At 41.6% G+C, this 25,081-nt stretch overlaps 2 protein-coding genes across 5 annotated transcripts; both read right to left on the bottom strand.

Moving 5' to 3' along the window:
* Positions 1-584: 584 nt before the first annotated feature.
* On the bottom strand, positions 585-17,469 carry LOC118225222 (occludin-like). Of its 2 annotated transcripts, none has more exons than XM_035413328.1 (8): positions 17,310-17,469; positions 12,797-13,587; positions 11,802-11,963; positions 5,555-5,709; positions 4,598-4,816; positions 3,682-3,853; positions 3,336-3,377; positions 585-3,132 (listed from the first exon to the last, which is right to left on the bottom strand). In XM_035413328.1, the coding sequence occupies exons 2-8, from the start codon at positions 13,565-13,567 to the stop codon at positions 3,031-3,033; spliced, it is 1,623 nt and encodes a 540-aa protein (XP_035269219.1). In that variant the 5' UTR covers positions 13,568-13,587; positions 17,310-17,469; the 3' UTR covers positions 585-3,030. The 2 variants fall into 2 exon arrangements, with proteins under 2 accessions (XP_035269219.1, XP_035269220.1); XM_035413329.1 differs by lacking the exon at positions 17,310-17,469 and adding an exon at positions 17,155-17,303.
* Positions 17,470-17,916: 447 nt separating this feature from the next.
* ocel1 (occludin/ELL domain containing 1) lies at positions 17,917-24,730 on the bottom strand. Of its 3 annotated transcripts, none has more exons than XR_004764786.1 (6): positions 24,583-24,717; positions 22,419-23,710; positions 21,244-21,422; positions 20,042-20,209; positions 19,605-19,655; positions 17,917-19,095 (listed from the first exon to the last, which is right to left on the bottom strand). XR_004764786.1 is itself a non-coding variant. In XM_035413327.1 (6 exons), the coding sequence occupies exons 2-6, from the start codon at positions 23,604-23,606 to the stop codon at positions 18,961-18,963; spliced, it is 1,725 nt and encodes a 574-aa protein (XP_035269218.1). In that variant the 5' UTR covers positions 23,607-23,674; positions 24,583-24,730; the 3' UTR covers positions 17,917-18,960. The 3 variants fall into 3 exon arrangements, 2 of the variants coding, with proteins under 2 accessions (XP_035269218.1, XP_035269217.1); XM_035413327.1 differs by having other exon boundaries at positions 20,042-20,213; positions 22,419-23,674; positions 24,583-24,730; XM_035413326.1 differs by having other exon boundaries at positions 20,042-20,213.
* Between the last annotated feature and the right edge of the window lie 351 nt (positions 24,731-25,081).

The following is a 25,081-nucleotide window of genomic DNA, read 5'->3' as shown; positions in this document are numbered from 1 at the left end:
ATTTCAGCACACTTGCTATTTATTCAAGGCAAATGCATATGTTAAAACTTCCTGTTCTCTAGTTTAACCCAGAATGAGTATTTTCTGTATATACTTCTGGACTTAGATATACTTGTATATACTTCTCCCCTTTTGGTGTGACAGTGACCAGGTGCATCTACTCCTATGTAATAAAGAAAGCTTACTATTGGATTGTGGCCTTGTTTTAACAAAAAATGAAAGAAAAAACCCCTTGATGCCAAAGTTTTTTGTTGTAACGGCATGGAATAGTGAGCTGACAAAGACTGAGACTCTAATGGCCACTGAGTGAGGAAAACCATTTCTGGAAATTAAAACAAACTGCAAAACAAGATGGAAAAACATTTCTGTGCAGTCTGCTGTGGTAAAGGGTGCCATTTTTGGGTTTTTCCTACAGGGGGCAGTGGAGAGTAACAGTCTACCAAGACTCTGATTTAATTTTGTAAGGGAATACACAGCTAGCAAGGGGAAGCAATTCTAGTCAATTGGTCGACCACTTAGATTTGTAAACAACAAATAAGAATGTCTAATGAGAAGCAATAAAAAGTATTTTACATGGTCAGTGGTGTCTTTTTGAGTGAACGAGTGAATGGACATTTTATTTACAGTCAGTGCCTTATGGGCTGTTTACAAGTGCATCAATGAATGGATATGTCTCACTATACAACACACAGGCAAATAGAAAGAAAATAACACTCAGTGTTTTTTAGACACATCCATCCTTATTTACTGGAGTGTGAGAAAGAATGCAATTCGTTCAAAATATTGTGAGAAAAACATTTTAGGACTGGAACGCAGACATATTCTTTATATCTTTATATATTTCTATTTGATTATACTGAACACGTTGGATTGCATCATTCTAATCAAAACTGCTTTAAAATGTGCTGGATATAAATATTTTGTAGAATCAAAAGGAACAAAACATGATTCATTTTATATTAAAAAAATATGATAGATATAGCCAATACAAAAACCCTTTTCACAGTACTCTTACATTGACATGCCAGAGTGAAAGAGGAGAAATTGCTTCCTTATGGTAAACGGTTATCTTAATGATTAGACATGGCATTATGTGAATAATCTACTACAGTGGTTCCCGAACTCGGTCCCGGACATTCCACTCCGTATGCTGGTTTTTGTTCCGGCCAATTTCTTGACCAATTAACCTGGCTGAAAACAACTGTGTTTATTAAGTTCCACTATAATTATTTTTTTAAACTAAATTTAACACAATATAGGTTTGGCTTGTTGCCATTTACCTTGTATTTGAGGTCTTTGTTTTCCACTAATGGTTATTTTCAGTCACCAGGTGTGGACACTTCCAGCAGTTAGGACCTCACTGATTTTACCTGTCATACTGTAACTGAATTAATTAATAAAATGTAACACTAATCATCTCTCATATGGCACACTAAAAATGAAAGCATTTGTTGATCTGATTACATGTCATGGGATTTGAATATGGAACATTAATTCCTTGTGGTATGCATAGCTATATTTCACATAATCCTAAAGACAGTAAATCATCCATCAACAGACATTATATGTGTCTAATTAAGAGCAATTATCAGCATTAGCAATTACAATTCAGTGGTGGCCATAATGCTTTAAATGAAGTCTGCATACACAGTGAGTCCCCATAACCTAGTTTGGGAAGCACTGATCTACTGTGACATAAAAATACAAATATAGATAAAGGTTAAAAAATGCCATAAAACTATACAGATTTCTGTTACTTTTCTAACTACATTTAAACAGGGTCCTGAAAATAAGACGGTTTTACAACAGTACTTATAGTTTTTTTTAAAAATGCCTGAAAAATGTCAATATGCATGAAAACGCAGAAAAATGAAACCCATAACAGTAGATAGATAATGTACTGGTGACACAAAAAGACATGGGATCCTTCTAATTCCTCAACCAAAATAATCTCACCTTTCAGAATATAGCACTTACAGATCTGCATGGCATCAGTGCATCAGAACTATTCGCCAAGTGGCTAGCCTCACTGGAACAAATGGCTAGCAACATGTACTCATGTCTTCATGTTCGAACAACACCTCAGTATGGAATAAAAATATATTTTTTAAGTTTTCTAATTTTAAATCCTGTATCACAGCAAAATGTTGCTTAAATCCCTTATTTTAACTGAAATGGTAAATCTAACTTGTGACAGTGAAATTTAAGCAAATAAATGATATTATGGAAAGGCTGGGAGAAGAGAACATACAACTTGAATATCCTGCAAAAGTATTTATCAATTCTAGCACTAAATAGGGTACCCTACATTTTTTTTATTATAAAAGTCAACTGCATAGAACTTTGTTTTTGTAAGGTGAAAATAAAACCATTTGTTTCCTTTGGTTAAATGAAGAAGAAGAAGCAGAATATAAAATAAGAGTTTGTCTGTACAGTTGGCAAAAATCAATGACGTTCAATTTTCTTACTGTTGGCGCCTTATCTAAGGCAAGAAATAAAAAAAAGTTCAGCTCAGTTTTTCATATCTGCGATAAAGAACAAAGCCCAAGACACACTTATGTGTGCAAACAACTTTCCATTAAGCTCATTTCCACCCATCCACTCCCAACTGTTCCACGTGCAACGCGACATTAAGCTACCGCATACCTGCCTGAAAATGCATAGAACCCCTTGAGATCCCTTCCAGAAGCTTCTGCCCTGAACTCCAAAATCTAAGCAGCCGCCCTGTCAGTAAAAGCCCCGTTGTTGCCGAGCAGCACCAAGATCAAAATAATACCTGAAGGAAGCCATAAGCGAGACGCAGTGAGAGGAGGTGCTAAGGAAGTCTGTCCGGTTTCATAGGGGTCCATCCCTACCCCTGAATCCCTAGCTTCGGTCCATATGTGTGGAGGTCTGAGTGGGTGGGGCTCTGGTCCACACAGTTTCGATCGGAGTGTCCTGTTCAGTCCGGGTGGGTCACAGAGAGCTAGGATTCAGGAGAACTGTCTGTACTGTCTGTAGAGGGGCAAGGGGGGGGGAAGGCCGTCGGCTCTAAGAGTGGCCCTTGTCGTAGTTCTTCACCATGCCCTTGATGTGGAAGAGTTTATGTCTGAGCTCTTTGCAGTGGAGCTTCTTGGTCTGATAGTCCGGAGTCTGGGGGAATTAAATGAACAGAAATCCAGTTTTCGGTCATCACAAAGGGCACAATGGTGTAAGGAACGCTTATGAAACCTAGATGTTGCATTTAGGGCCAAAAACTACATCCACTTATAATATGAAATGTATCCCTAACCACCTCTGTTTATTAATAAATGAGCACCGGTGTCTATGTGTGATCCCAGTGAAAGCTCACTCACCCTCTTCAAGTCCTTCAGCCGATTATATTCTTCTGCCACAGCCTGAGAGAAAATAAAGAACATTGGTTAAATAATGGGTTATTTACAACACATAAGTTAGCCTTATGCTAACATTCAACAGAAAAAAATAATAACAACAGCACAGGTATGCCACTTGCTGATTGCTATTGCATCAGCTAATAGGGATCCTTACAATACAAAATAAATACAGCATTTGCTATATGTAGCCTAATGTAGAGAATAACTCCACTTATGACATCAGATTCATATACAAGAGATAAGCAGGGAACTGTTTGGGAAAATATATGACAGGGAACAGAATGTCAGGGACACTGTTGTCTCTAACCTGGTACTTGGCTGTACCCTCATCCAGGGTGTCCAGCTCCCGGCTCAGTTTGTTCATCTGGTCGTGGATGTCGTCCATTTCTGCACACAGGCGCTTGTAGGCTTTCAGGTCCGAGTCAAACTCTCTCTTGTACTCCTGACGTTGTCCATCTGAGGTGATTTCTGGGTATATGCTGAGGGGTGAAAATGTGAAAGAAGCAAATTAACGTTGTGGACCCTCGGCTGATTACTCTGATGTTACTGTGTCACACGGCGCCTTTCTCTGCATGTATAACTCATTCATTTCTATAACTTGACATCGCATCTTGTCTTTTTTACACCACAGACAAATTGTAGGCCTTCACATAAAATAGGCATTTAAATCAGGTCTCTCAGGAAAAGATTTTCATTTTGATAGGACTTTCAGGTCAAATAAGGTGAAGTACATTACTACCAAATACTGTTGAAAAGGCACACTCCCCGGAGTCCAGTTAAGTTTCGTTGGAGATGAGCGAATGAAAGCAGAAACAGCTGCCTTCTCGCTAATGACTGGCCTCGATTCCACAGAACTCTGACCCACTTCCCTAATTATCGCAAATTACAAGCCCATGTGGGACTGTCGCTTCTGAAGCAACGGTTAATTCTGAAGCTGATCCACTGAACGGAGAGCAACAGCACAAAAGCGGACAGGTGAGCAGCTGTTGTGGTGGAGCCTGGACGGGGCTCAGTGTGGGTGGGGCTCAGTCCGGGCAGGGCTCAGTCCGGGCAGGGCTCAGTGTCGGCAGGGCTCAGTGTGGGCGGGGCTCAGCCTGGATGGGGCTCAGTGTGGGCGGGGCTCAGCCTGGATGGGACTCAGTGTGGGCGGGCCTCAGTTCGGGCAGGCCTCAGTGTGGGCGGGGCTCAGTTCGGGCAGGGCTCAGTCTGGGCGGGGCTCTCACCTGTTCCACTGGTCCTCGTCCAGCTCGGGGCCCGTATCCGCGCCCGTGGTGTACTCCGTCTCGTACTGTGACTCGTCCAGCTCGGGGTTCCGCCGGCGCCTCTTCCCCCTCCACGCTGCAGGCCGACGCACCCCCCCCGCCTCCTCTGAGGGGCTGGAGCTGGCCCCCCCGCCGCGGGACGGCTGATCAGAGGGCCGGCTGACGGACTGCTCAGAGTAGCTGTGGAGGGATAGCTGCAGAGTGAGTGGATCTGCCCACAGCTTCAGTACAGACCCACCCAGCACCCATCTGTGAGTGCTTATTGTTTCAGGGTATAACATTATATTACAACAATAGTGCGAGAGTGCTGCTACCAATTATGCACTTTAGGGATAATTTCTACAATATGGATTATCTAAAACAAGGCTGTGACACTCTAGCCCTGAAGGGCCACAGTACCTGCTGGTTTCTGGTATTTCATCACTTCAGTGATCTGAGATTTGACTGGATAGAATTTACACTATTTGGGCCTGATTTACTAAGTCCGTTAGCATGTGCTAAGCCTTTTAGCACAAGCAAAACCATGACAATGATTGGCCATAGTATTTGTTCTACACCAATCATTGGTTGTGTTACTAGTTTTGCGCGTGCTAAAAGGTATGCTAAGGTATGCTAAAGGTAAATCAGGCCATTTATTTCCAAGGTTTTTTCAATGGGCTCACAACTGAAAGAAAACCACTTAAAACTGCATAGACTGTGGCCTTCCAGGACTTGCGTTTGACACCCCTGATCTAAAGTGAGGAGGACTATGGATCCCAACGGCAGTCTCACCCAGAGCAGTGGAGGCTATCTGCTAATGTGAGTGCAGTGTCAAGAGGAGAGAGTATTCCGGAAGTGGCAGGAATCTGAAAGCAGTGTGTGTCTGTGTGCTGAATGACTGAATGCACGGGACAGGGATGTGAGGCCCTAGCCACTTACACGTTGCCGTTGTACGTCTCTCCACTGAAGACGCTGTCACTCTTCACAGGGTAGGAAGTGATGCTGTTCGCCATGTTGAGAGGGGAGGCGACTTTCTCCGACAGCACCACAGTCGGTGCATCCTGAACGCTGTGCTCATCGTCCACATTGTTGACCTTGTTGAAAAACACACAGGGAAAAACAAAACAAAAACCGTTGAAATACGAGCCAAAAGGAAACCCTCCTCTTCCCGTCCCCTTTAACCAAGCTTAATTTCGACTTCCTGCCAGCGGAACAAAAGAACACATTTTCTCCTGAATACCCCCTGAGGTAGTGATGTACAGAACCCCTTTTCCAATCACACATGGAACACTGAGCACCTCCTTTAAATGAAAATACAGAGCCACGCTGCGCAGACGGGAGCAGATTTTTGATTCACTAAGCTTGTTAGCAGCTCCGAGTGAGTGAGCAGGCCTGAAAGATCTCATTCCGCAATCTACTGGAGTAAGCAAACCGCTCCCGATCTGCGCCAGAGATCTACGCCAAATTTACGAGGCTAGAAAGTGATTACCCTAAATTTGCCTGATTCCATGAAGCGTGATTGTAGCTTTGCTGACTTAAGACATCACCCCCTGCCCCCCACCCTCTGCCCCCCTCCCCCTCCCCCGCCCCACCCCCACCCGCAGGCTCCCCTGCTTGAAGGACACAGAAAGGCCAATTCCATCTCATGTACAGCTTGGCCCGGCTCCAGTCTGGCTGAGCAGCCAAGTGTGAAATTGGACTGCACGGCTCTGAATGTGACTTGGATTACCCTTGTGGCTAACAGGTTCACCAGCACCCTGCACATCCAGGCCCCATGAAAAGGCAATTCTTTAGCCAGCAAACAAAAGTAAACCCAAGCAATCCCTTGCTCTCTGCACAAAGCTGGATTCTCCCTCACCTCCCTGAGTCTATTAATCAGTGTCCAGAAGGTCTTTGCTCGTTCTTTCACTGGACCTTAATTCAAGGCTCATGCCAACAGCTACAAGATGACTCAAGAAAAGAGAGAAAGCCCATCTTTGGCAGTATTGCTGAGCGGTGCCTGGTACTGTGCTGCATGAGTCACTGCACCCTGGAGGAGGGGAGCTTCTCTGATATAAATGTAGCACTGGAACGTCCACCAGGTTATGATGTCACTAGTCACCTCTGGCATGTCAGGAACAGTTTGCGTCCTGCCACACATTTGCCGCATTTGTATGGGGCATACGTGTCCCTTTCTGTCCCCGGGCCCGCTGGAAAAGGCACTCAGGGGTAAAAGAACGAGGAAATATCAATTTGGAATTTACTCAATTACTTCCCGCAGGAACAGAGGGCAGAGAAGGGCATTGGTGCAAGTTTGTCAGCGTGGCACGTACAACCGGTGCCGCTAAATCAGCCAGCTTTTCTCGGCAGATTCCTTTTCAAGGAAGTAATGCGATTGTCAACAGCTGTATGAGGATATATGACCACCGCGAGTACTGTGACCCTTGATCACCGCACCTGCAGTCTATAAAAAGGCCAATTCCAAAAACAATGTTACATGGCTTCAACAAAGGGATGTTACATGGCTTCTTCCGTGTCTGACTAAAATCTACTGGAACCCCCCACTTTGGGACGTGACCACACCCCTTTGTGCTTGGGGGTTCGACCACCGGTGGAAAGAAGGAGCCAGTGTGGCATTATTTCCCAGCATTCTGTGCAAGAAGCACACGTTAAGCACAATGAAGCAGGCCGAAGTTCCACTCTGCGCTAAGCCTGTTTCGGAAACTGGGCGAAGGCTCGGGAAAACAAAAGGACCCGGTTACAAGAAACAACAGTCGGAGGAGGGTGGGGCCCGTTTCCCCGCAGCTGCAGCAAAGCCACCTTTGAAGGATCCGAGCCATCCAGGAATTCCAACAATGCCCTCTCTGCATGGAGCGTCGCGACCGCTGAGCCGCGAGCGGACTAAGTAAGCAGGGAAGGAATGTCCGTGGGGGCGCGGGACACGGGACGGGGAGGCCGGGTTCCCACAGTTGGGCCGAGCCCGAACCCCTCAGAGCGTTCAGGCCCCCAGAAAAGCTCTCCTCCAGCCCCCGTAAGCGTATGGCCGAGCGCTCGTTTAAAAAAAGCCCAGCAGCTTTATGGTACAGACCACACGAATGTGGCTGAGTGCTTTTTACAGGGAAAGAAGGAAAGTGAGCCACTGATGAATGCTGCAGTGTGACGCAAACCACACAAGTGCACTGCACTTCAGCGGCAAGGGGGCATTCTGACAAAAAGGCCATACACTGAGCTTCCCTAATTGAATGATGAAGTACTGGGGTTTGCAGGCAGTGCTGAGGTCAAACCAGACCAATTATATATAATTAATGCAGCAAGTTAACCACAGACACAGACTGCTAATCGAAATCAGTGGATTCGCGTTTCCACGATGAGTAAATCCCGTAAAGGTGTGTTGAGGTAAAGGTTTCAACATTATGTGCTCAACACATCCTGATGCTTCACAAAGCATGCACATGAATAATGCTGACCCCTAATGGGTTTGTTTATTTCACCTGAGAGAGCAGGTGTATCCGTTCGTTTAGAAAGGAATGTAAATTGGATTTATTCCACACACCACCAAACAAAAGCTGAGACAGTGCCCAAAAGTGACTTTTCTGGAAATACACAGCTCTCAAGCTGGGCTATATCTGCACAATGCTTCTATAAACTCAAGAAGATTATTTTGTGAAAAAAGGGGGAAAAAAACAAGACAAAAATACAGTGGCTGTACATAGAGATAGACAGAAAGAGGCTTACACTGAGTCAGTGCAAGGTCCTCTATAAAAGTGTGAATGCCAGTAATAACAACACACACTGCTGGCCCAACCCATCTCTCAGCTGTGATTGGGTGTGTGTGTGTGTGTACGCGCACGCAAGTGTGTACTTCTCACAGGTGCTGCACAGTATCGCTCCCTCAATGTTTACAGATCTGATTTGTGTGAACTCAAAATGATCAAGTTCATGCAGTGCCCTCCCTCCATTCAGCTATTACTGTTGCTAAATAAATAAGTGATGTTGATTGACAAATTAACTTGATGTGAATACAGCCAAATCCCCACAAATAAAACTTTTTAAAAAATGTACGTATGAAAGGATAGAGAATTCTTACACATAGAGCCTGGGGTACAGCGGGATACTGTCTAGTCTAGTTCTTAGGTAAATGGCTAGCCTAGATGGGCTGATTGACCTGTTCTCATCATTATGTCTTCTTAAGTTCTTATAATGTTGTGTATTCATAACTTACTGCTTTATATGACATATGAAAGTACGTATGACTCAACTGTGAACAACAACCTGCATGATTAAACTCTCCAGCTAAAGCTAGTCCAGCCCAGCCAATGACATCAGAGTCCAGCTGCATTCACAACAACAACCATCTCGCTCGGGCCGCAGAACATGTGTGCTTGCGAGCACATGCGCGAGTGTGGGCGAGCAGGCTCGTGCCCCAGAGTGAAAGCCTGCAGGGCGGGACACAGACCTTTGGGTGTGAGAGAGCAGTCTTGACTCCGATCATTGCCAAATCAGCACCCTGACTCACAGAGCCCGATACCACACACCATCCACAGCTCAGTCCGATAAGGGCCCCCGCTGACGCACCTGTGGGCTCATTTGAGCACCTGATCCTTAGGCAAACATCCAGATGCAGAGTCTTTAAATCAGTGACTGCTCGTTTAGGAATACATATGAGCCCGTAGTCACACAAGGGGATCATTACATCTGCTAACTAAAATGATGGTACATGAAATGGTTCTCATTACCATTTTGATCTTAATGCCACCAAACAAATTGTGTTTTACAATATTATGTTCATGACACTGCAAATCTCAAAAATGAAAATTTATATAAATATAGAAAAAATATTTTTTAGTTAATCAGATCTTACTAACTACCAGTAAAGAATGATTTATTCCTAGTTAGACACACCTGTTGTTGCTATAATGTTGCATGACACGTCGACTAAAAAGCACTAGAAACCACCTGCTATCACCGGCCTAGTTAATGATCCCTCAGAGTGAAACTTGGCATATCCTAAATAAACACCTGTTATCTACTGTTATGTGATTGGCCGTTTCCAGCAGCCACTCACAAGGTGTGTTATGGTTTAAAAGGCTACTCTCAAAATAATAATGGCAGTCGTGTGATTTCAAATCGGAGTTTAAGGCTACGTTCTTCTCAACATACTGCGTCAGTGTCTGATGTAAGCCAATGGCTTAAAATTATAGGGTTTTATCTGACATTTCTGTGAAAATTTTGTTATTGACAACAAATGCTTTTTGTTTGGTATTCATGCAACAGATCAAACACCTGAAATAATTATTAAACATTTTAAAACATAATGCAACACAAAACAATACCATGAAATGGGACTAGAAAATTCTAACAATCATTTTGCATCTAAATTTTCAGTTCAAACCTCAGATTTAAAGCCCTAGATCACAAAACTGCTTTAAAATGGGAACAGCTGTTTCCTTATCTCACAGATTATGAGTAGCTGTTCTAGTTTCCATACAGTTCCCTGAGGTTTAAACTCCTGTTAAATTGGTTAAACTTGCCCCTTAAGCTTGTTATCTCAAAAACTACACCGTCTGTGAAGTGTGTGGTAAGATAAGTTTTCAGTTAAAACCTCAGAATAAACTTGGTGTACAAACTGCAACGTATTTTAAGGCCATTTCCATACAGTTCTAGCATGACTAGAATAGTAAACACAGCAATCAAAGTCCTGCTAACCTTACTAACCAAGATTTCTCGTCCAACCAGTTAAGATTTTTAATTACAGATTTCAGTGACTTTAGCATTTTCACTTGCAAATACTTACCTAAAAGCTTTTGCTGGTAACATCTATTCCAATCAAAATCATAACATAAAAAACCTACTACATTTTATCATTCATAACTGATTACTTGTGTATTTTTCCATTGCTGTATTGCTGTACACATGCATTGTTTTGAAAAGCGAAAGCTGTGGTCCAATGCATATCCTTCAGAGAATCTGTGGCTAGATGCAGGGAATACCCTGCATACAGAGACCCTGCCCAGAGAGATACTGTGGCCAATTACCACCACTGGCATTGTCAAAATTTGATGCATCATATTACTCATGCACCATCCAGTGGTTCTGTAGTGATGGCACCTTAAAATAAGATCAAATGCACAAAGCATATGTAGCACAAGCATATATGCACAACATTACCAAAATACTTTAACAGTCTGCAAAAAAAGCATGCTCCACACTTAGGCCAGGATTGCTTTCTTTTAAAAATAATTTTCCATGCTGCCTTCTCCCCCCAGAAACTGTACACACTGCAGAATTACCACAAGCCACTCTGTACACAGTAGTAATCAAATTTGAATTTTAAGTTCCTCATCATCTGAACAGCAACTTTACATGGACACAATTAAGGAGTAATTACGACCAATAATGATCATGGTAATGTAATTATAATTGTGATAAAAAAGTGGCTTTCAGAACTCAGAAGTGCAGTGAACTTCCCAGTTCATTACATGTTGAGGCAAAGCAATATCAGGGCTAGCATGCATTCAGCTACAAAGAGCCAGGGGATTAAGCGGAGAATGTCCAACATTTCAGGCTGCAGGGCACAGTTACATGAACATGCCCTTTCCCGTATTACAGTATGACCAACTAAACTTCCATCTTGGATTTGAATCATGTGTGTAGGCAGCAGGCAGTGTGTGTGTGTGTGTGTGAGTGTGCATGGATACATGTCCATTCATCCTTGACTTGTCATCACCTATCATAAAAAATACGAAAAATTATGACATGAACCCTGAACGATATTGTAAAATGGCGTACAACATTAAATGAGAGTGAAACGCCTATTGTCTGTTCCAAGGTCTACCTTTAATTTTTTTCCTTTTTTTTTTTTTTTTACAGCGGTTACTTTCAAGGCCACTCATGCACAATGCCGTACTTTTTTTTTCTTTCAGCAAATCTGATTGCAGTCTCAGGCTGGTGGCTAATCTCACATAATTCAGGCAGTGCTTACAAAAATGAAACCATTACACAACGCCACTGGCAGCGCTACATAATGGATACTGTAACTGCGTTCATAGTAGGCCCAATTGAAACCTCATTTTAAAATGATGACATTTATGGTAGCAACTATGTAAATATGGCCTCACATTGTGATCTGCACGCATACGGTCAGGCACATGACTGTCGGACCCCACCCCAGCTGCCATGCAAAGCGCTTTCACAGATCTCCACTCACCCAGTCCTCCACGTCCCTGCCCTCCGGGGCCCCTGTTAGTGGCGGGTCCCAGTAGATGTTGGTTTTTCCGTAGCGCCAGATCTTGCTGCGTGTTTTGAAGGAAAAGTAAGCAGCCACAATGAGGGCAATGACCACCAGGAAGCCGCACACCATAGCCACAGCCTGGAACAGGATTGACATTGCAGAGTCAGCGTCAGTATCTTTTTTGCATACTTTATTTTTTAACTACACACAACTGAACAGTACTTTGAGACCATGAACTGAAAAGCACTTTTTCCCCCTACAATTTTAATTAACTGGCAAATTATGAGCATTACTTAAGCTGCAGCTTAAATTCAAATAGTCACATTCATTGCGGAATCATAGTTTTCAATGCTAACAATATATACTTTAAATTTAAATTTGAAAATGTAATAAAAGTTGTCCATTTTCAGTTTTAGAAATTAAGCTCAACTGAAAATGCAAGCTGTGCATTTCTACTTTTTCAGCTAGCCTGCTAGCAATGGCAAGCAAATGCTCAGCTTGTAGGTAATAGCTCAAATTGTCACACTGCCTTTATATAAAATGGACCTTAACTAATAAAGCAAACAGTACTGAATTTCTTTTGTAATGATGCCTCCTGCATCTATATATGTTAAAACTAAAATCATGATTGGAATTCTGCTTAAGAGGTCTGTTGGGCTGTTACTCAAATGGGCTGCCAATTACTGTATCGTGGCATCACCTGTTTGTGTTGCCTGTATTGAAATATGGTGAAGATATCACGCCATTGCATACAAAACTTGATTAACCATCTTTCAAAAATTGTATCAGTAACGCATTAGTTAATTGATCACTCTGGTTTAAACTGTAAAAATAATGATAATAACTATTATACAACAAGTATATGACACAGAGGAAACAAAAATATCACAATCTTTATGACAGTTTTACCAAAAACATAACATGTCTACAACCATAAAACTAAACCAGGGTGGGTAATGTTTTTCCTCTACCTCCTGTGGGTCCACGTAGCAGTAGTGGTAGAGGTACTGGTTATACATGGGGAAGCCTCCTCCCATAGATCCACTGTTGTACAGGTTCTGACACATCATCAGCATGGGGTTGTAGAGCATGCTCTGTGAGCTTTGAGCCATGGGGTTGACCCCAACAATGTACACAATGTTGATGATTCCCTGGAGGAATGCCAGGATCACACTGACCACCAGCACAACCAGGTAGAACTTGCGGCTGCGCACGGTGTTGGTCTTGGAGAAGCTGGCCACGAAGAACCCCAAGGCGGCCAGGAAGTTGATGGCTGCCAGGGCAATCATGCTGGTCTTTGCAGAGTAAGGTGTCGGGTACGAGTTGTAGTAGCCCCCTCCGTAGCCCCCTCCATAGCCTCCTCCTCCGTAGTAGCCAGTGCCAACCCCCATGCTACTGCCGTAGCCATAGCCTCCTACTCCGCTCATTCCGTAGCCCCCCATTCCACCCATTCCGTAACCGTACTGCATGTCCCAGACCAGCGTGGAGGCCACACAGGCAAAGATCCCAATGCACAGCACCACAATGAGGCCCTCCATAGCCTTCACAATGCCAGGAGGGGAGATCCACTTGTAGAAGTTCTGGGGCTTCCCTTCCATATAGTATGAGCCAGGAGGGGGTGGGTAAGGATCAAACTCACTCCTTGGGGGGTGGAAGCTCCCAGGAGGCCCAAAGCCATTGGAGGGGGGGCTGTAAGGGGGGCTGTACATAGGGGGGCTGTCATAGCGCTGTTTCTCAAACATGGCTGAAGGATAATGGAGACCTGAAAAACAAAATGGAGACTTGTGAGCTTTCTTGCAGAGAGAGACCTTGGGAGCGAAGGAGCAAAATGATAGCGATATATCAATGGCACCTTGAAATGACTTCACTGTAACTTTATGTGACGTGCTACAAAGTTGCATTCAATTTCCTGCACTGGAAATCAAATATGGCAAATACAAATTGCAGTAAATGTGTCAGTCTCTTATTTTGTTACAACTGTACCAACATGAATTACATGCTAGGCAGATGCCATCATTCATGGCCACTCACACCAGTATTTCATTGTAAATTAACCCAGAATGCTTAGAGACAATTAAGAGCAGGGCTCAGAAGCACACTACTGAAATTCACTGTGGAACCCCAGACATGTAATAATTATTACTTGATATGTAAAGTTGTGGGAAAAAAGCCACCAAAACAATAATGTGATGCTATCAGAGGGCGAGTTCACAAATAACCTTGGATTTAAACTATGTGAACCAGCAAAGGGCAGGCCAGCACAGAGATGTCAGTACCAGGAGTCAGAGCCAGAAAACACAGAGCTGTTGTTCGTTCCAGCTATCCAGGCTGTGGGAGTCACCCTCAATCCCTCATATTGCCCAAGCATATTTTCATTTAAAAACTAAAATCCACAGTCTACTATGGACACACACTTCTCATTGTAAATAAGCTATGGAAAACAATGATACCTATTTGTTTTCTTTCACTGAGAAAAAGGGAAGTTAGCATCTACGAAAGTAAATATATAGGACTATATTAACTCTCTTAAGGAAAATAAAAAATTGCTGTCTGAACAATCTGGGACACATCTGTGAACACACATTCCTTTATAGGCACATCTGAGTGTCCACTGCCATTTAAAAAAATACAATGTACTTCTGATAAGTCTTTAAGATTACTTTGTGTGTTGCGTCACTGGCATACTGCTGGGTTGCAATTATCAGGAAGATTACAGTATTTGACATGAGTGTTATTATCAGGGGCCGGTTCACAGAGCTTTTCTTTTCCTTTTCGCCTTGCATTGAATCTCAAAAGGCAAAAACTTTGAAGATTAAAGCGGAACAAAAAAGCCCTGGCACGGACAATTGTCCTTCCATGGAGTCCTCTACTTCAGCCAAACATACTATCCCCTACCATGGAATTCTCCCCCCTAAATCACCTCCAATGCACACCACACACACACACACCCTCCCACCCCCACCCCTACTTCTTGTCTTTGTTTTAGAAACATGAGGGAAAAGTCAAGGCTGCAAGGAGCAAATTCTGTGTTGCCATGGTATCTGAAAAAAAAAGGAACAAAAAAGCCAACAAGTGCTCTTCTGTGTTCTAACTCTTCAGAGGGAGGGCTGTGGTTGTCCTGGAGGATCAGGTGTCTGCTGGGGATTCCACTGCTGTATATCAACATTATACTCATGGGATGCACCACACAGAAAGTTTATCCTGAACTTATCCTCAGCAAGATGAATATTTCAGTATTCAAAACTGTATGGTATTTTTGTGTGTCATGGAAGGAACTGAAACAATGAATTTATTTGTCTTTCACTGCAGGATAACACTGTATGAAAGACATGTTCGCTGCCCTGGTGTACTGCTGTGTACACCATTTTAATTTCTAATTAATTAGATGTTATTGAGTTTAAAATAAGTTACCTTTTGCTCACTGTCAAGTTAATTTGTCATGTTATTCATAGGTGCGTTTTACAATGAAAAATGGTAAAGTAAATGTGTAATGTAAGTCTAATGTGTAATACAATATTATAGCGGTTGCCACAGATGATTAAGCTTAATTAACTGTTTCATTGTTAAAGGCACTAATAATCAATTGAACTGTTATCAATTACCTTCAGTGCAACCTGTATTGCAAAGTGACACTAATGTACAAAATGGAGGGCATAAGCACATTTGTTTTTATTTTTAGGTAGCCTTCAATTAAAATGTCTTCCACAAAAGACTGTAGCAACCACCTGACAAACAGGACTCAAATCCAAATAGGCAGTCAAGAAACAACTAAAAAAACAACCTGATTAATTGACCTCAGCAGGAGTTGAGGTCCCCCTGCACCAGAATACACACTGGCCTACACAGGACAGTATGCATGTACTGCTGGACTATAACTACTTGGCAACCACAGTTAAATTGAAATGCAGGTCTTTATTTCACATCTTGCTCTTAAACAAGGGGACAGAGGCAGCTGGGACAGGGCGGTGTCAAAGATCGCACACCCGCAATTCATTACAACGCTGCCGGTCACCGCAAACTCAATCAACTCTTGTTGATCTGTGAGCTCCAGCTCCCGGTCGCATGCTTTCATCAGTCCACCGTGACTCCACCCCAGTGGGCCTCAATAATTCAGCAGAGCACGAGAGGCCAGCGGAGGCGATCTGGCATGCTTTGTTTCCATGCCACACTCCACAGAACACCCACTCCTCTAACTCTCTCATGACCGCCAGCCATTCAGGTGTTATGTGTCTGAATCCACGCGCTGTTTAAGGCTGGTACGGTATCATGTGTGATTGGGAGTTCGCGCCAATTTCGTACAACCTTACTGTGTCGGGTGTTACTTGAAACAATGGCTTAGAATACACCTGTCCCTCACCCATGAGCTGTAGAATAAATTATTCAACTGTAAAACTGCACTGACTCACAACTCGGAGACCATATTAAGTATTCATACCCCTGCAGCTCAAAGGCAGTTCAGGCACTCATTCACAGTCCAGCAAACTCACATTTGATGCCCTAATTCAGTTCTCTGAAATCAGCCGAAGGTAGTAGTCTGATTCTTTGAAACAATTTTATGTTGTCAAATCTGTGCATGTTCAATTAACTTGAGAATTAATTCCAGTAAATATTTAGTTCTAGTTTTACTACTTCATACTAACGCTTTAAATATGTTTTGTAAATAAATGGGAACACACTGTCGGCAAATAAATCATTGCTACCAAATGTTTCAGTTACTGAAAATTATAAATGTTATGTTTCATTTGGAATGTGAAATTATCTAGTCTCCATATGACCAGACTTGGATCTAGAAAATGTACAAAAGACGGTCACCTCCTACGTGGCAAATCATTGGCATTTCTATCTAAAAGAAAGTTCGACCAACCTGCTTAAATCTACAATTTTCACAGGAATATAATCGTAAATGCACATCTATACAAATGATATCACCTTATTATGTCAGCGTCACTACAATGGTCAGCTTGTATCAATAAAAGAAAGACACATCTGTTCTCCCAAACCCGTAAAAAAGAAAAAAAAACGTACTCTTAATCATTTCGACATAAAAAGCCAAATATGAGGGAAACTGCGTTCGAGAAGGCACCGTCCTTGACGTGAAACATGTAGCTTATGTTAGTATAGGTTTTACAACAAATCTGATTAGCCTACTTTAAAAATTAACTGTCTTCAAAAAGTCGCAAAGTTTAAAAAGTCATACTTTGAAACATCCAACCACTGCATCCTTACCTGAATTAGAGAAATAATGGTCGGGTAGACTAGCCTATCAATTTGCCACACTTTCGTTGTGTAACGGTGTGTGGCACATTACAAATAAACAGCTCTCACTTACCTGAGCCAGATTAAAAATGAAAGCCTGCTTCAGTTGACTATAACTTTTTCTCGCTGCATACAGTTTGTGTAAATTCGGTTAAAAAGTAGCCTACAGGTTTTCGTTGCACTGCTTATCACGAGTTCGGCAAAACAGGGTCAGTCTCTGATACTCACTTGTCGGTTTTTCAGCTGTCCGCACTCTAACCCAAAACCGTTGCTTTGTGTCCACGCACTACGGGAATAGCCTAGCACGAAGTTGACTAGGCTAATGACTTACCAGCGAGTAATAAAGTTCACTTGTTGTGCATGTCGGTCGGAGATTATCTTCAGCACAAACTCAGCCCACTGGCTAAGAGGGTGTGATCGCACTAGAAGAATCAGGGCAAGTCTTTATTTATTTTTCTCCTTTATTTCCTTAGTCCAGAATTTCACCCCCATTACAAATAATGTTCATCCGAGGTTTTATGGTGGGAAGCAAACGTATAGCGGCGAATTGTTATGCTTAATCAGATGTTTTGTTCATGCACTTTTTACTCGTATGAGCAAAATACTTGTCTCACACTTGTCTTTGATCTTCAACAAGTTTATAATGTAAGCAGAGATAAGAAGGTTTCTAAAACAGAAAAGACCAGTGTACATATATATATGTGTGTTTGACACTGAAGCGACCTTGATGGTGGTAATTAGGGCGTGAAGATGTTGAAAGAAAACAGAATTTTCTTTCGAAAATTTGTTTAAATGTACTCTCATAAAGTAATAATTCAAATGTTGACAGTTCAAATGTTGTCTATTTGATAAACTGATGAAACGTTTATTCAATCGAAATGGCATATTTAGGCAAATAAAATATATCAACAGGCTTGACTTTACAAAATTGACCAAACATTTTAATCTTGATTTTGAACACAATTACAGTCAATAGCACAAATTATTTATGTCCTTAACCTTTACCTACAGTAGGCTAGCGTTTTCCCCACAAATCAGGAAATGATACAAGTATACACTGTAATAAATGCGATTGTGTAGTTCTGTTGAAAAACGTATAAACTGTATTGCTTGCACAAAGATAGGCGGATCAACAGAAGCATTGTTTTCCGGAAGCTCAAAAGTAACAGTAAAGTTTAGCTACCTGTTTATGCATATGCTTATTTTTTATATTGGATGCGCTAAATTAAAAAAAATGTAATCAGTTGGGTTTTTTCATGTGCAATGATTATCAATTACTATATCATAGACCATTGGAAGCAATTACATGTAAAAAGAGAAGATACTTTGGTAAGTTCATGATTTCAGATGTTTTAGAGAAGCAACATAGACTTCTGGCATGTCCTATCGGTACATTTCCAGCATTTTGAGTGTTAACATTTATCCAAACATACAATATATTCAGATGTATTAACCAGATATTTTGACCAAAGACGTTGATTTTGGTTAAGTTTCGGATTCCAACTTATACAAAGTCTAACTGATTTAGAGTTATCTGATCAAGAGAGACACATGACAGGGTAACTGATGGGTCACTAATCATATACATCTTGAATAAATCAAGCCGGATAATGTCTAGCCCTGCTTATTATAATAATAATAACAATAATAATAATAATAATAACCATTTGTCTATGGATACATTTACATGTTCCTCTGTATTTTTATGTACTGAGTACAAAAATAGATCAGAGATCAGTCAAAGCATTTCATGCAGTTGCAGTGTAAACCTCACAGATCTCTTGACCACTGAACAAAAACAGACGTGTGTCCTTGAAAGGGAAGAGTGGTAAGTATTTGTGTCCTTCTGTGCTCCTAATGCAGGTTCATTTAGCTGCTTCTACAGCGTTGGTCCCCTCCTTAATCCAGCTTTCTCTTCAAACTGTTGGTCAAATTCTTGGATCCTCTTCTTGATGTGCTTCAGTTTGGCTTTCAGGTATTCATATCGTTCCATTTTCTCCAAAAATGCAGGATCCTGTAAGTGCACATATTCACATGGCAACTCAGCTGCGGGTGTTTTGTTTCATATTGTATGCTCACTCACCGCTGGGTTCAGTACATATCTGCCCTTAGTTGTTTGCAGAAGCAATGTTGCAGAAGCCAAAACTTTTTTTGCAGTAGCTGAACTCACCATACTTTTTTGGTGGAAAGAATATGTATTGGTTGCTTTTAAATATAAGTCAAAATTAAGCACTTATTTTGATTGGATTTGTTCTCTTTTCTTGATTCCCTTTCAAAGGCAAGCTCTGGTGCACATAAATATTTATACTCCTGGAGCAGCACAAAGCATTTTCCAAAATGTTGTATGAATAGGCTTCTGTTTTACCCAAAGAGGAACAATTCTGTTTCTAATAACAATGTGAATCTTTTTTTAAAGTAAACATCTACAGGTCTTTTCAAGAAACAGTGTAAAAAATAATGTAAAGTTGCCAACAGGATTATATAAATTGAAGTTACAAATCACTGTCTGTGTAAATAGCTTACATTCTTTTTCTGCTTGTACTTCTTCACTATTTGGTAAATCCTCTGTTGCTCCTAATAGGGTAACAGAAAAAGAACACAATAGATTGGTTCAGTTATACACTTTTTTTGCCAGAATAATACAACATTCCAATTTGCATTGGTCTAAAAACAATCATCATGTTGATAATGTCTGCCAGATAACTGCCAGTGGGACCTATCATTATATGAAGAAATGCCTTCATCATGACTTCAGGCGAGTCTATTTATGTCTAAGAATAAGCAAAGTATACACCTGACTGACCCATCATTGGTGAGTCACGATTCTGGAAATAGCAGGGCCTATGGAAGTGTCTCGCCCTGGCTGCAAGTTGATTTGAAACGCTTCGTGTCAATTTGCTGATGGCTGAGATTTCTGGGCTGCCATTTTCTTTGCAGTCGACCTAATTAGCTGCCCTCACCTCGTGGCTGATGATGTCACTGAGTAGTTTTCCCATCATGGCGTCCAGCTCGCTGAATTTCTTCATGGTGGCAGTGATGTCACTGTGCAGCTCTTTATACTCCTGATACTGGTCATTGAAGACAGCTTTATATTGTTCCCTGTCCTCCAGTGAGTGGATCTCAGGGTACTTCCTTGAAGAAGACAGAGGACATACACTCATACATTTGTACAAGAAAATAGATGGTAGAAGTCTACAGTATGTGTGTGTCTGAAAATAATATGTCAAAAGAAATGAACGAATGAATCATTGCATTTATATAGTACTTTTCCGAATGCTCAAAGTACTTTACAGTGATGAGTGGGAACTCACCTCACCCACCACCAATGTGTGGCACCCACCTTGGTGATGTTCGGCAGCCATGTTACGCAAGAACGCTCACCCCACACCATAAATGTTTCAATACCCCTGATTTCCTGATACTTTACATATTTTGCAAGACAGCAAAAATAAATCACTCATCACCAGTTGTCATTAAGATCATTACAATGCTAATATAAATGTTTACTGCCCCAGATTTCACATTTAGAGGATGAGGGGCTGTATGAATATACTTTTTTTCACAGTAATGATGTACTCTACTTCCTAGTACTCTCTTACTACTTTATTGAAACTGGTTAAACAACATGAACTTTAGAATGCATTATGTAAAAATTTTTTTTGGTAATTATGTTATAAAGGAAAGACGGGAGCCCGCACTCTTAATGAATAGATATAGATTATGAATGTCTACGCAACAAAATAATTTTCATTTTAATTTCTATTTGGACAAAGAGACAGACATGTTTCGGCCTAAGCTGTCCTCAGTCCTCACACACTGAGGACAGCTTAGGCCGAAACATGTCTGTCTCTTTGTCCAAATAGGAATAAAATGATTTGTTGCGTAGACATTCATAATCTATATCTATTCATTAAGAGTGCGGGCTCCCGTCTTTCCTTTCTATGATTATCTATGAGAAGCCAACGCACCATTCATTTGTTATATAGCCTAGTTTGTTAAAAACTTCTTTGAGCGCATGGGTTGGTAATTCTTTTTTTGTATAATTATGTTATAAAGAAATACAATTTTATTGGCAAATGACGATTGGTATATGGTTAAACTGCTCTGCTGTCTCATCATGGTTTTATACCAGTTTATTACTTGACACAGATATTTCACTCACATGATGTAGTCTGCAATGACTCGAGGCCTTGGGACATAACCAGTAGGAATAGCTCTGTTCAGAGTGGCAGGGTCTTCCGAAAAACGGATCCCCCGACTTGTCCTCTCAGATTGATCCCTCTCATCCTCAAACTGGATTCTCTTGGATTTGGACTGGTCTGTGTAGTTAGTTGTAGGCAGCTGAAGACAGAAGTGGGAGGGAAAGGGGCATTTTACCAGTGTGTCATATTTATGCACCATATATAATATCACCTTGAGTCAAACATATCTTAGAAGGAATGTCTAAGCCTTGATTTGTGATAAAATTTTTATGTAAATCAGGGCCAAAACCCAATACCCAAAACATTGATAGGACACAATAAAATGATTTATTTTTGACAGGAAATGTTTTTGACAGGATAACCTAAAGTATTAAGAATTCATACTGTGAAGACAAAAGGATACTTATTTAGTTTTTTCAGTCCACATTTAGGAAGGGCCACATGAAATTGTTTAAAATAACATTCTCCCCCACCCCCTCCCCCCCTTTATTTAATAATGTAATGAATTTGTATCTTTTAACTCTATTACCATGTGGGTTTTCCTAGGAAATTGATAAGATTTATTTCATTATCATCTGTACTACTTTCCAGGGGTCCAGACTGAGCAGATGATAAATCCAACACCTCAGTGTTTCTCACGTATCACTTTGAAACATTGAATATCGCTGCAGGTTTATTGACCCGTAGCTGTTGTTTTATTGAACTTCCTTTTGAGAGAAACAGTGAGTGGCAATGGGGAAAAAACGAGCCACTCGCTGCCACTATCTGACAAAATGAACTACCTCAAAAGGCACGGAGTCTATATAAGTCCCATGTGTCCTGAACAAGAGATGGGAAAAGATGGTCTGCCCTTTTAACACCAATGTTGCATTGCCCACGTGTGGGAATGCAAAGGAGGAGAAAAATTAGAGCCGGAGTCCTCAAGCTAATCGAGAAAGGGCCACTTTGGGTGCAAGCTTTTATTCCAACCAAGCAGTTACACACCTTATTCCACTAATCAAGGTCTTTAGCAAAGGCTGTACTGGTTGATTAGTGGAATCAGGTGCGTAACAGTTCGGTAACTTGGAACAAAAGCCTGCACCCACTCCAGCCATTTCTGGATAAGATTGAGGACCCCTGAATAAGAGGGACCCACTTCCATCTCCTGTGTCGCTCTCGCCAGGCGTGCGGTCTCATGTCGCCACATCTTCAAGCACACCAAGAAGCTGCCCAGATACAGGAGCATGTTGAAAAATATGAAGGCCGTGCCAGCGATCTGTCCTCCTTCCACCCTACAGAGGCTAGACATTAAAGGGTTAAAGCCGACGGTCATGTAGCACAGCCCTCCACGGTTGAGGTCATTAACGTAGACAATCCCCCCCGCCATGTAGAGCAGGAAAACGACCAAATTAATGATGGCCTCTGTGAGGGGCCACCAGTGGGAATCCAGGAGAATGGTGCGGTAGTACATGGTTAACCCCAGAACCAGAAGGATGATAGTCACTATCCAAGCCAGACCGCCCACTACTAACACAAACGGGGTCATGGGTCCCTTATAGTAGTACCCTGATGTCCCATATCCATAACTGGGACCCTGAAATCCATACAAGTTATACCATTCACTGTCCTTCTGGATGTAGGCGCAGACACATGCAAACACCATCCCCCCAAACAGGAGCTGAATTCCACCCAGAAGTCTCAGCAGACCTGGCCAAGACTTCATGTAGGAGTATTTTAGCTGGTAGACCTCCAGCTTTTCTGCATAATACTGGGCCGGATGGATGCTCGTCAGTTCTGACCCATCCAGGGGGTCCAGAAACAGTTGTTCTGCCTGAGAATAGCTGGGGGGACTATCGGTGAACAGGGGTTTCTGGGACCTTATGGAGCCCTGAGAGTCCCAGAATCTCTGGTTTAGCAGGGGAGTCACTGGTGGGCTGACCCGGGTTCCATTGGGCAGGATGATTATCTCTCGTGCCACTTGCTGAGCGGCAACATCACCCTTTCTCCATTTCTTGAAGAGCCCCCGCCATGACTGTGGGAGGAACTTTCTCTTCTTCTTGTCCTGGGTCTCTTCGTCCTCCTGGTCCTCTAATTGGTTGACCACTGGGCTGCTGGGAAATGGGGAGTCCTCACTGGTGCTAGTAGTGTCCTCTTGGTCTGGGATCCTTGGTGAGATGTGTGCTGGAAATGCCGTGTGTGGGTACTTTGTTCCTTCGTTGATCTTCGTTGATCTTTGAGTGGGAAGACCTTCATCCAAATCTTCAAACGGATCAAGGAGAGGTCTTTTTTTCCCTCTATCCTCTGAGCTGCCCCTGGAAGAATAGGGAGCATCTACAGATGTCATGCTTCGGTCCTTTTACATTCAGAGAAGGATGTGGGAAGTCTTGGCAGCCTAGTCATCCATTGAGCTCACTGTAGCGAGTTAAAGTGTTCCTTAGTATTTCTTGTCTAGATGTGAAGGACATGTTTTCAATAAGATGACAAAAGAAAAAATTAGTTACAAGCTCACAGTCCATTTCTGAATATTTAATTCTTGGATGAAATGTATTCTAAATAATTTTGTTGTATTTATCAACTTGTGATGTAATACGCTGAATTATAATATTTATGTGTTAACAAAATTAAGTTGTTAAATATTTTCTTTTGATAACTAAATAGCCCTGAATTGTAATAAATTGTCTTATAATATACTTTCTCTATTTCAACAATTATAGCTGAATTATATTCAGTTAACCATAATTAAAAGGTGAGATTGTAATGAGAATAGTGTCAGTATTGCAAATGTTATCATGTCAGAATGGCGTAATCCTGATCAACAAGGAAATGCCAATGTTCTTTACAGATTTACACAGCTTTGTCAATGTATTTTTCCTGTTTTTGGGCAAGAAAAATTTTCATGAAGCCACCATACACAGAGCCAGAATCTATTCAATAATTAAACTGCAAAAAATATTCGCGCTTAGTGCGCCTGTGTTCACAAGCTGAGCACACTGTGCGGTCATATATGCAGTATGGAAAAGCCCTGCCTCTACAACATGTCTACATTGTTGTACTTCTTATGTCAATAACAAAGAGAGCTTTAACTGAACTTTAGCTCAGAACTGTCTGGGAAATGTTACCGATAATGTACTTTAAACCAACTGCCTGAAACAACTGCATTTGTCACCGCAAAAACAAAATATTTACTTTTTTTTCAAAATAGACCTTCATATAGTGCTAAGGAAGTACCGGAAGCCAGAGAGAATGAAAATATGTTTCAAGTTCTAGGTATGAACCAGAAAAAGGGCTCCTTGATCAAAAAAGAACAGAGTTTACAGTACCTTGTTGCTGGAGGCCGGACCAGTGAGCCTAATACGACAGTAATCTGAGAGGAAAGTGGTCTGTGCTAAAATGGCCGCTCTCAAGAGCAGGCCCTTCAGGTGACCTGGAGCAGTTACTCTATTGAGAGAGAAACACCAGCTTAAAAATTAAACCTGGTGAGCCCTCTCGAGGCTGGGACTGCAACGTTAAGGGATGTTAGGGAGTGGGTACAAACACACATACGTAAATAAAAAACATATAAAAAATTATTATATGTAATATTCACTTTTATGTTGTTTTTACTTTTCAGAGGTGAAAATGCTGGGGTTTACCAAATAATCATGGACTACTTACCATCCATGTGGTGAATATGCTCCATTGTGGCATTGTTGTTTTAGAAAAACTTTCTCATAAGTGTGTTCGACTGTGCATACATGCATACGTGTGTGTGTGTGTGTGTGTGTTTGAATCAAGTTTATTGAAAATATTATATACTTTTATTTAAAGCATATAATAAAT

The sequence above is a fragment of the Anguilla anguilla genome, chromosome 4 (genome assembly GCF_013347855.1).
Source record: "Anguilla anguilla isolate fAngAng1 chromosome 4, fAngAng1.pri, whole genome shotgun sequence".
NCBI classification, from domain to species: domain Eukaryota; kingdom Metazoa; phylum Chordata; class Actinopteri; order Anguilliformes; family Anguillidae; genus Anguilla; species Anguilla anguilla.
This window is presented reverse-complemented; position numbering and strand designations above follow the sequence as displayed.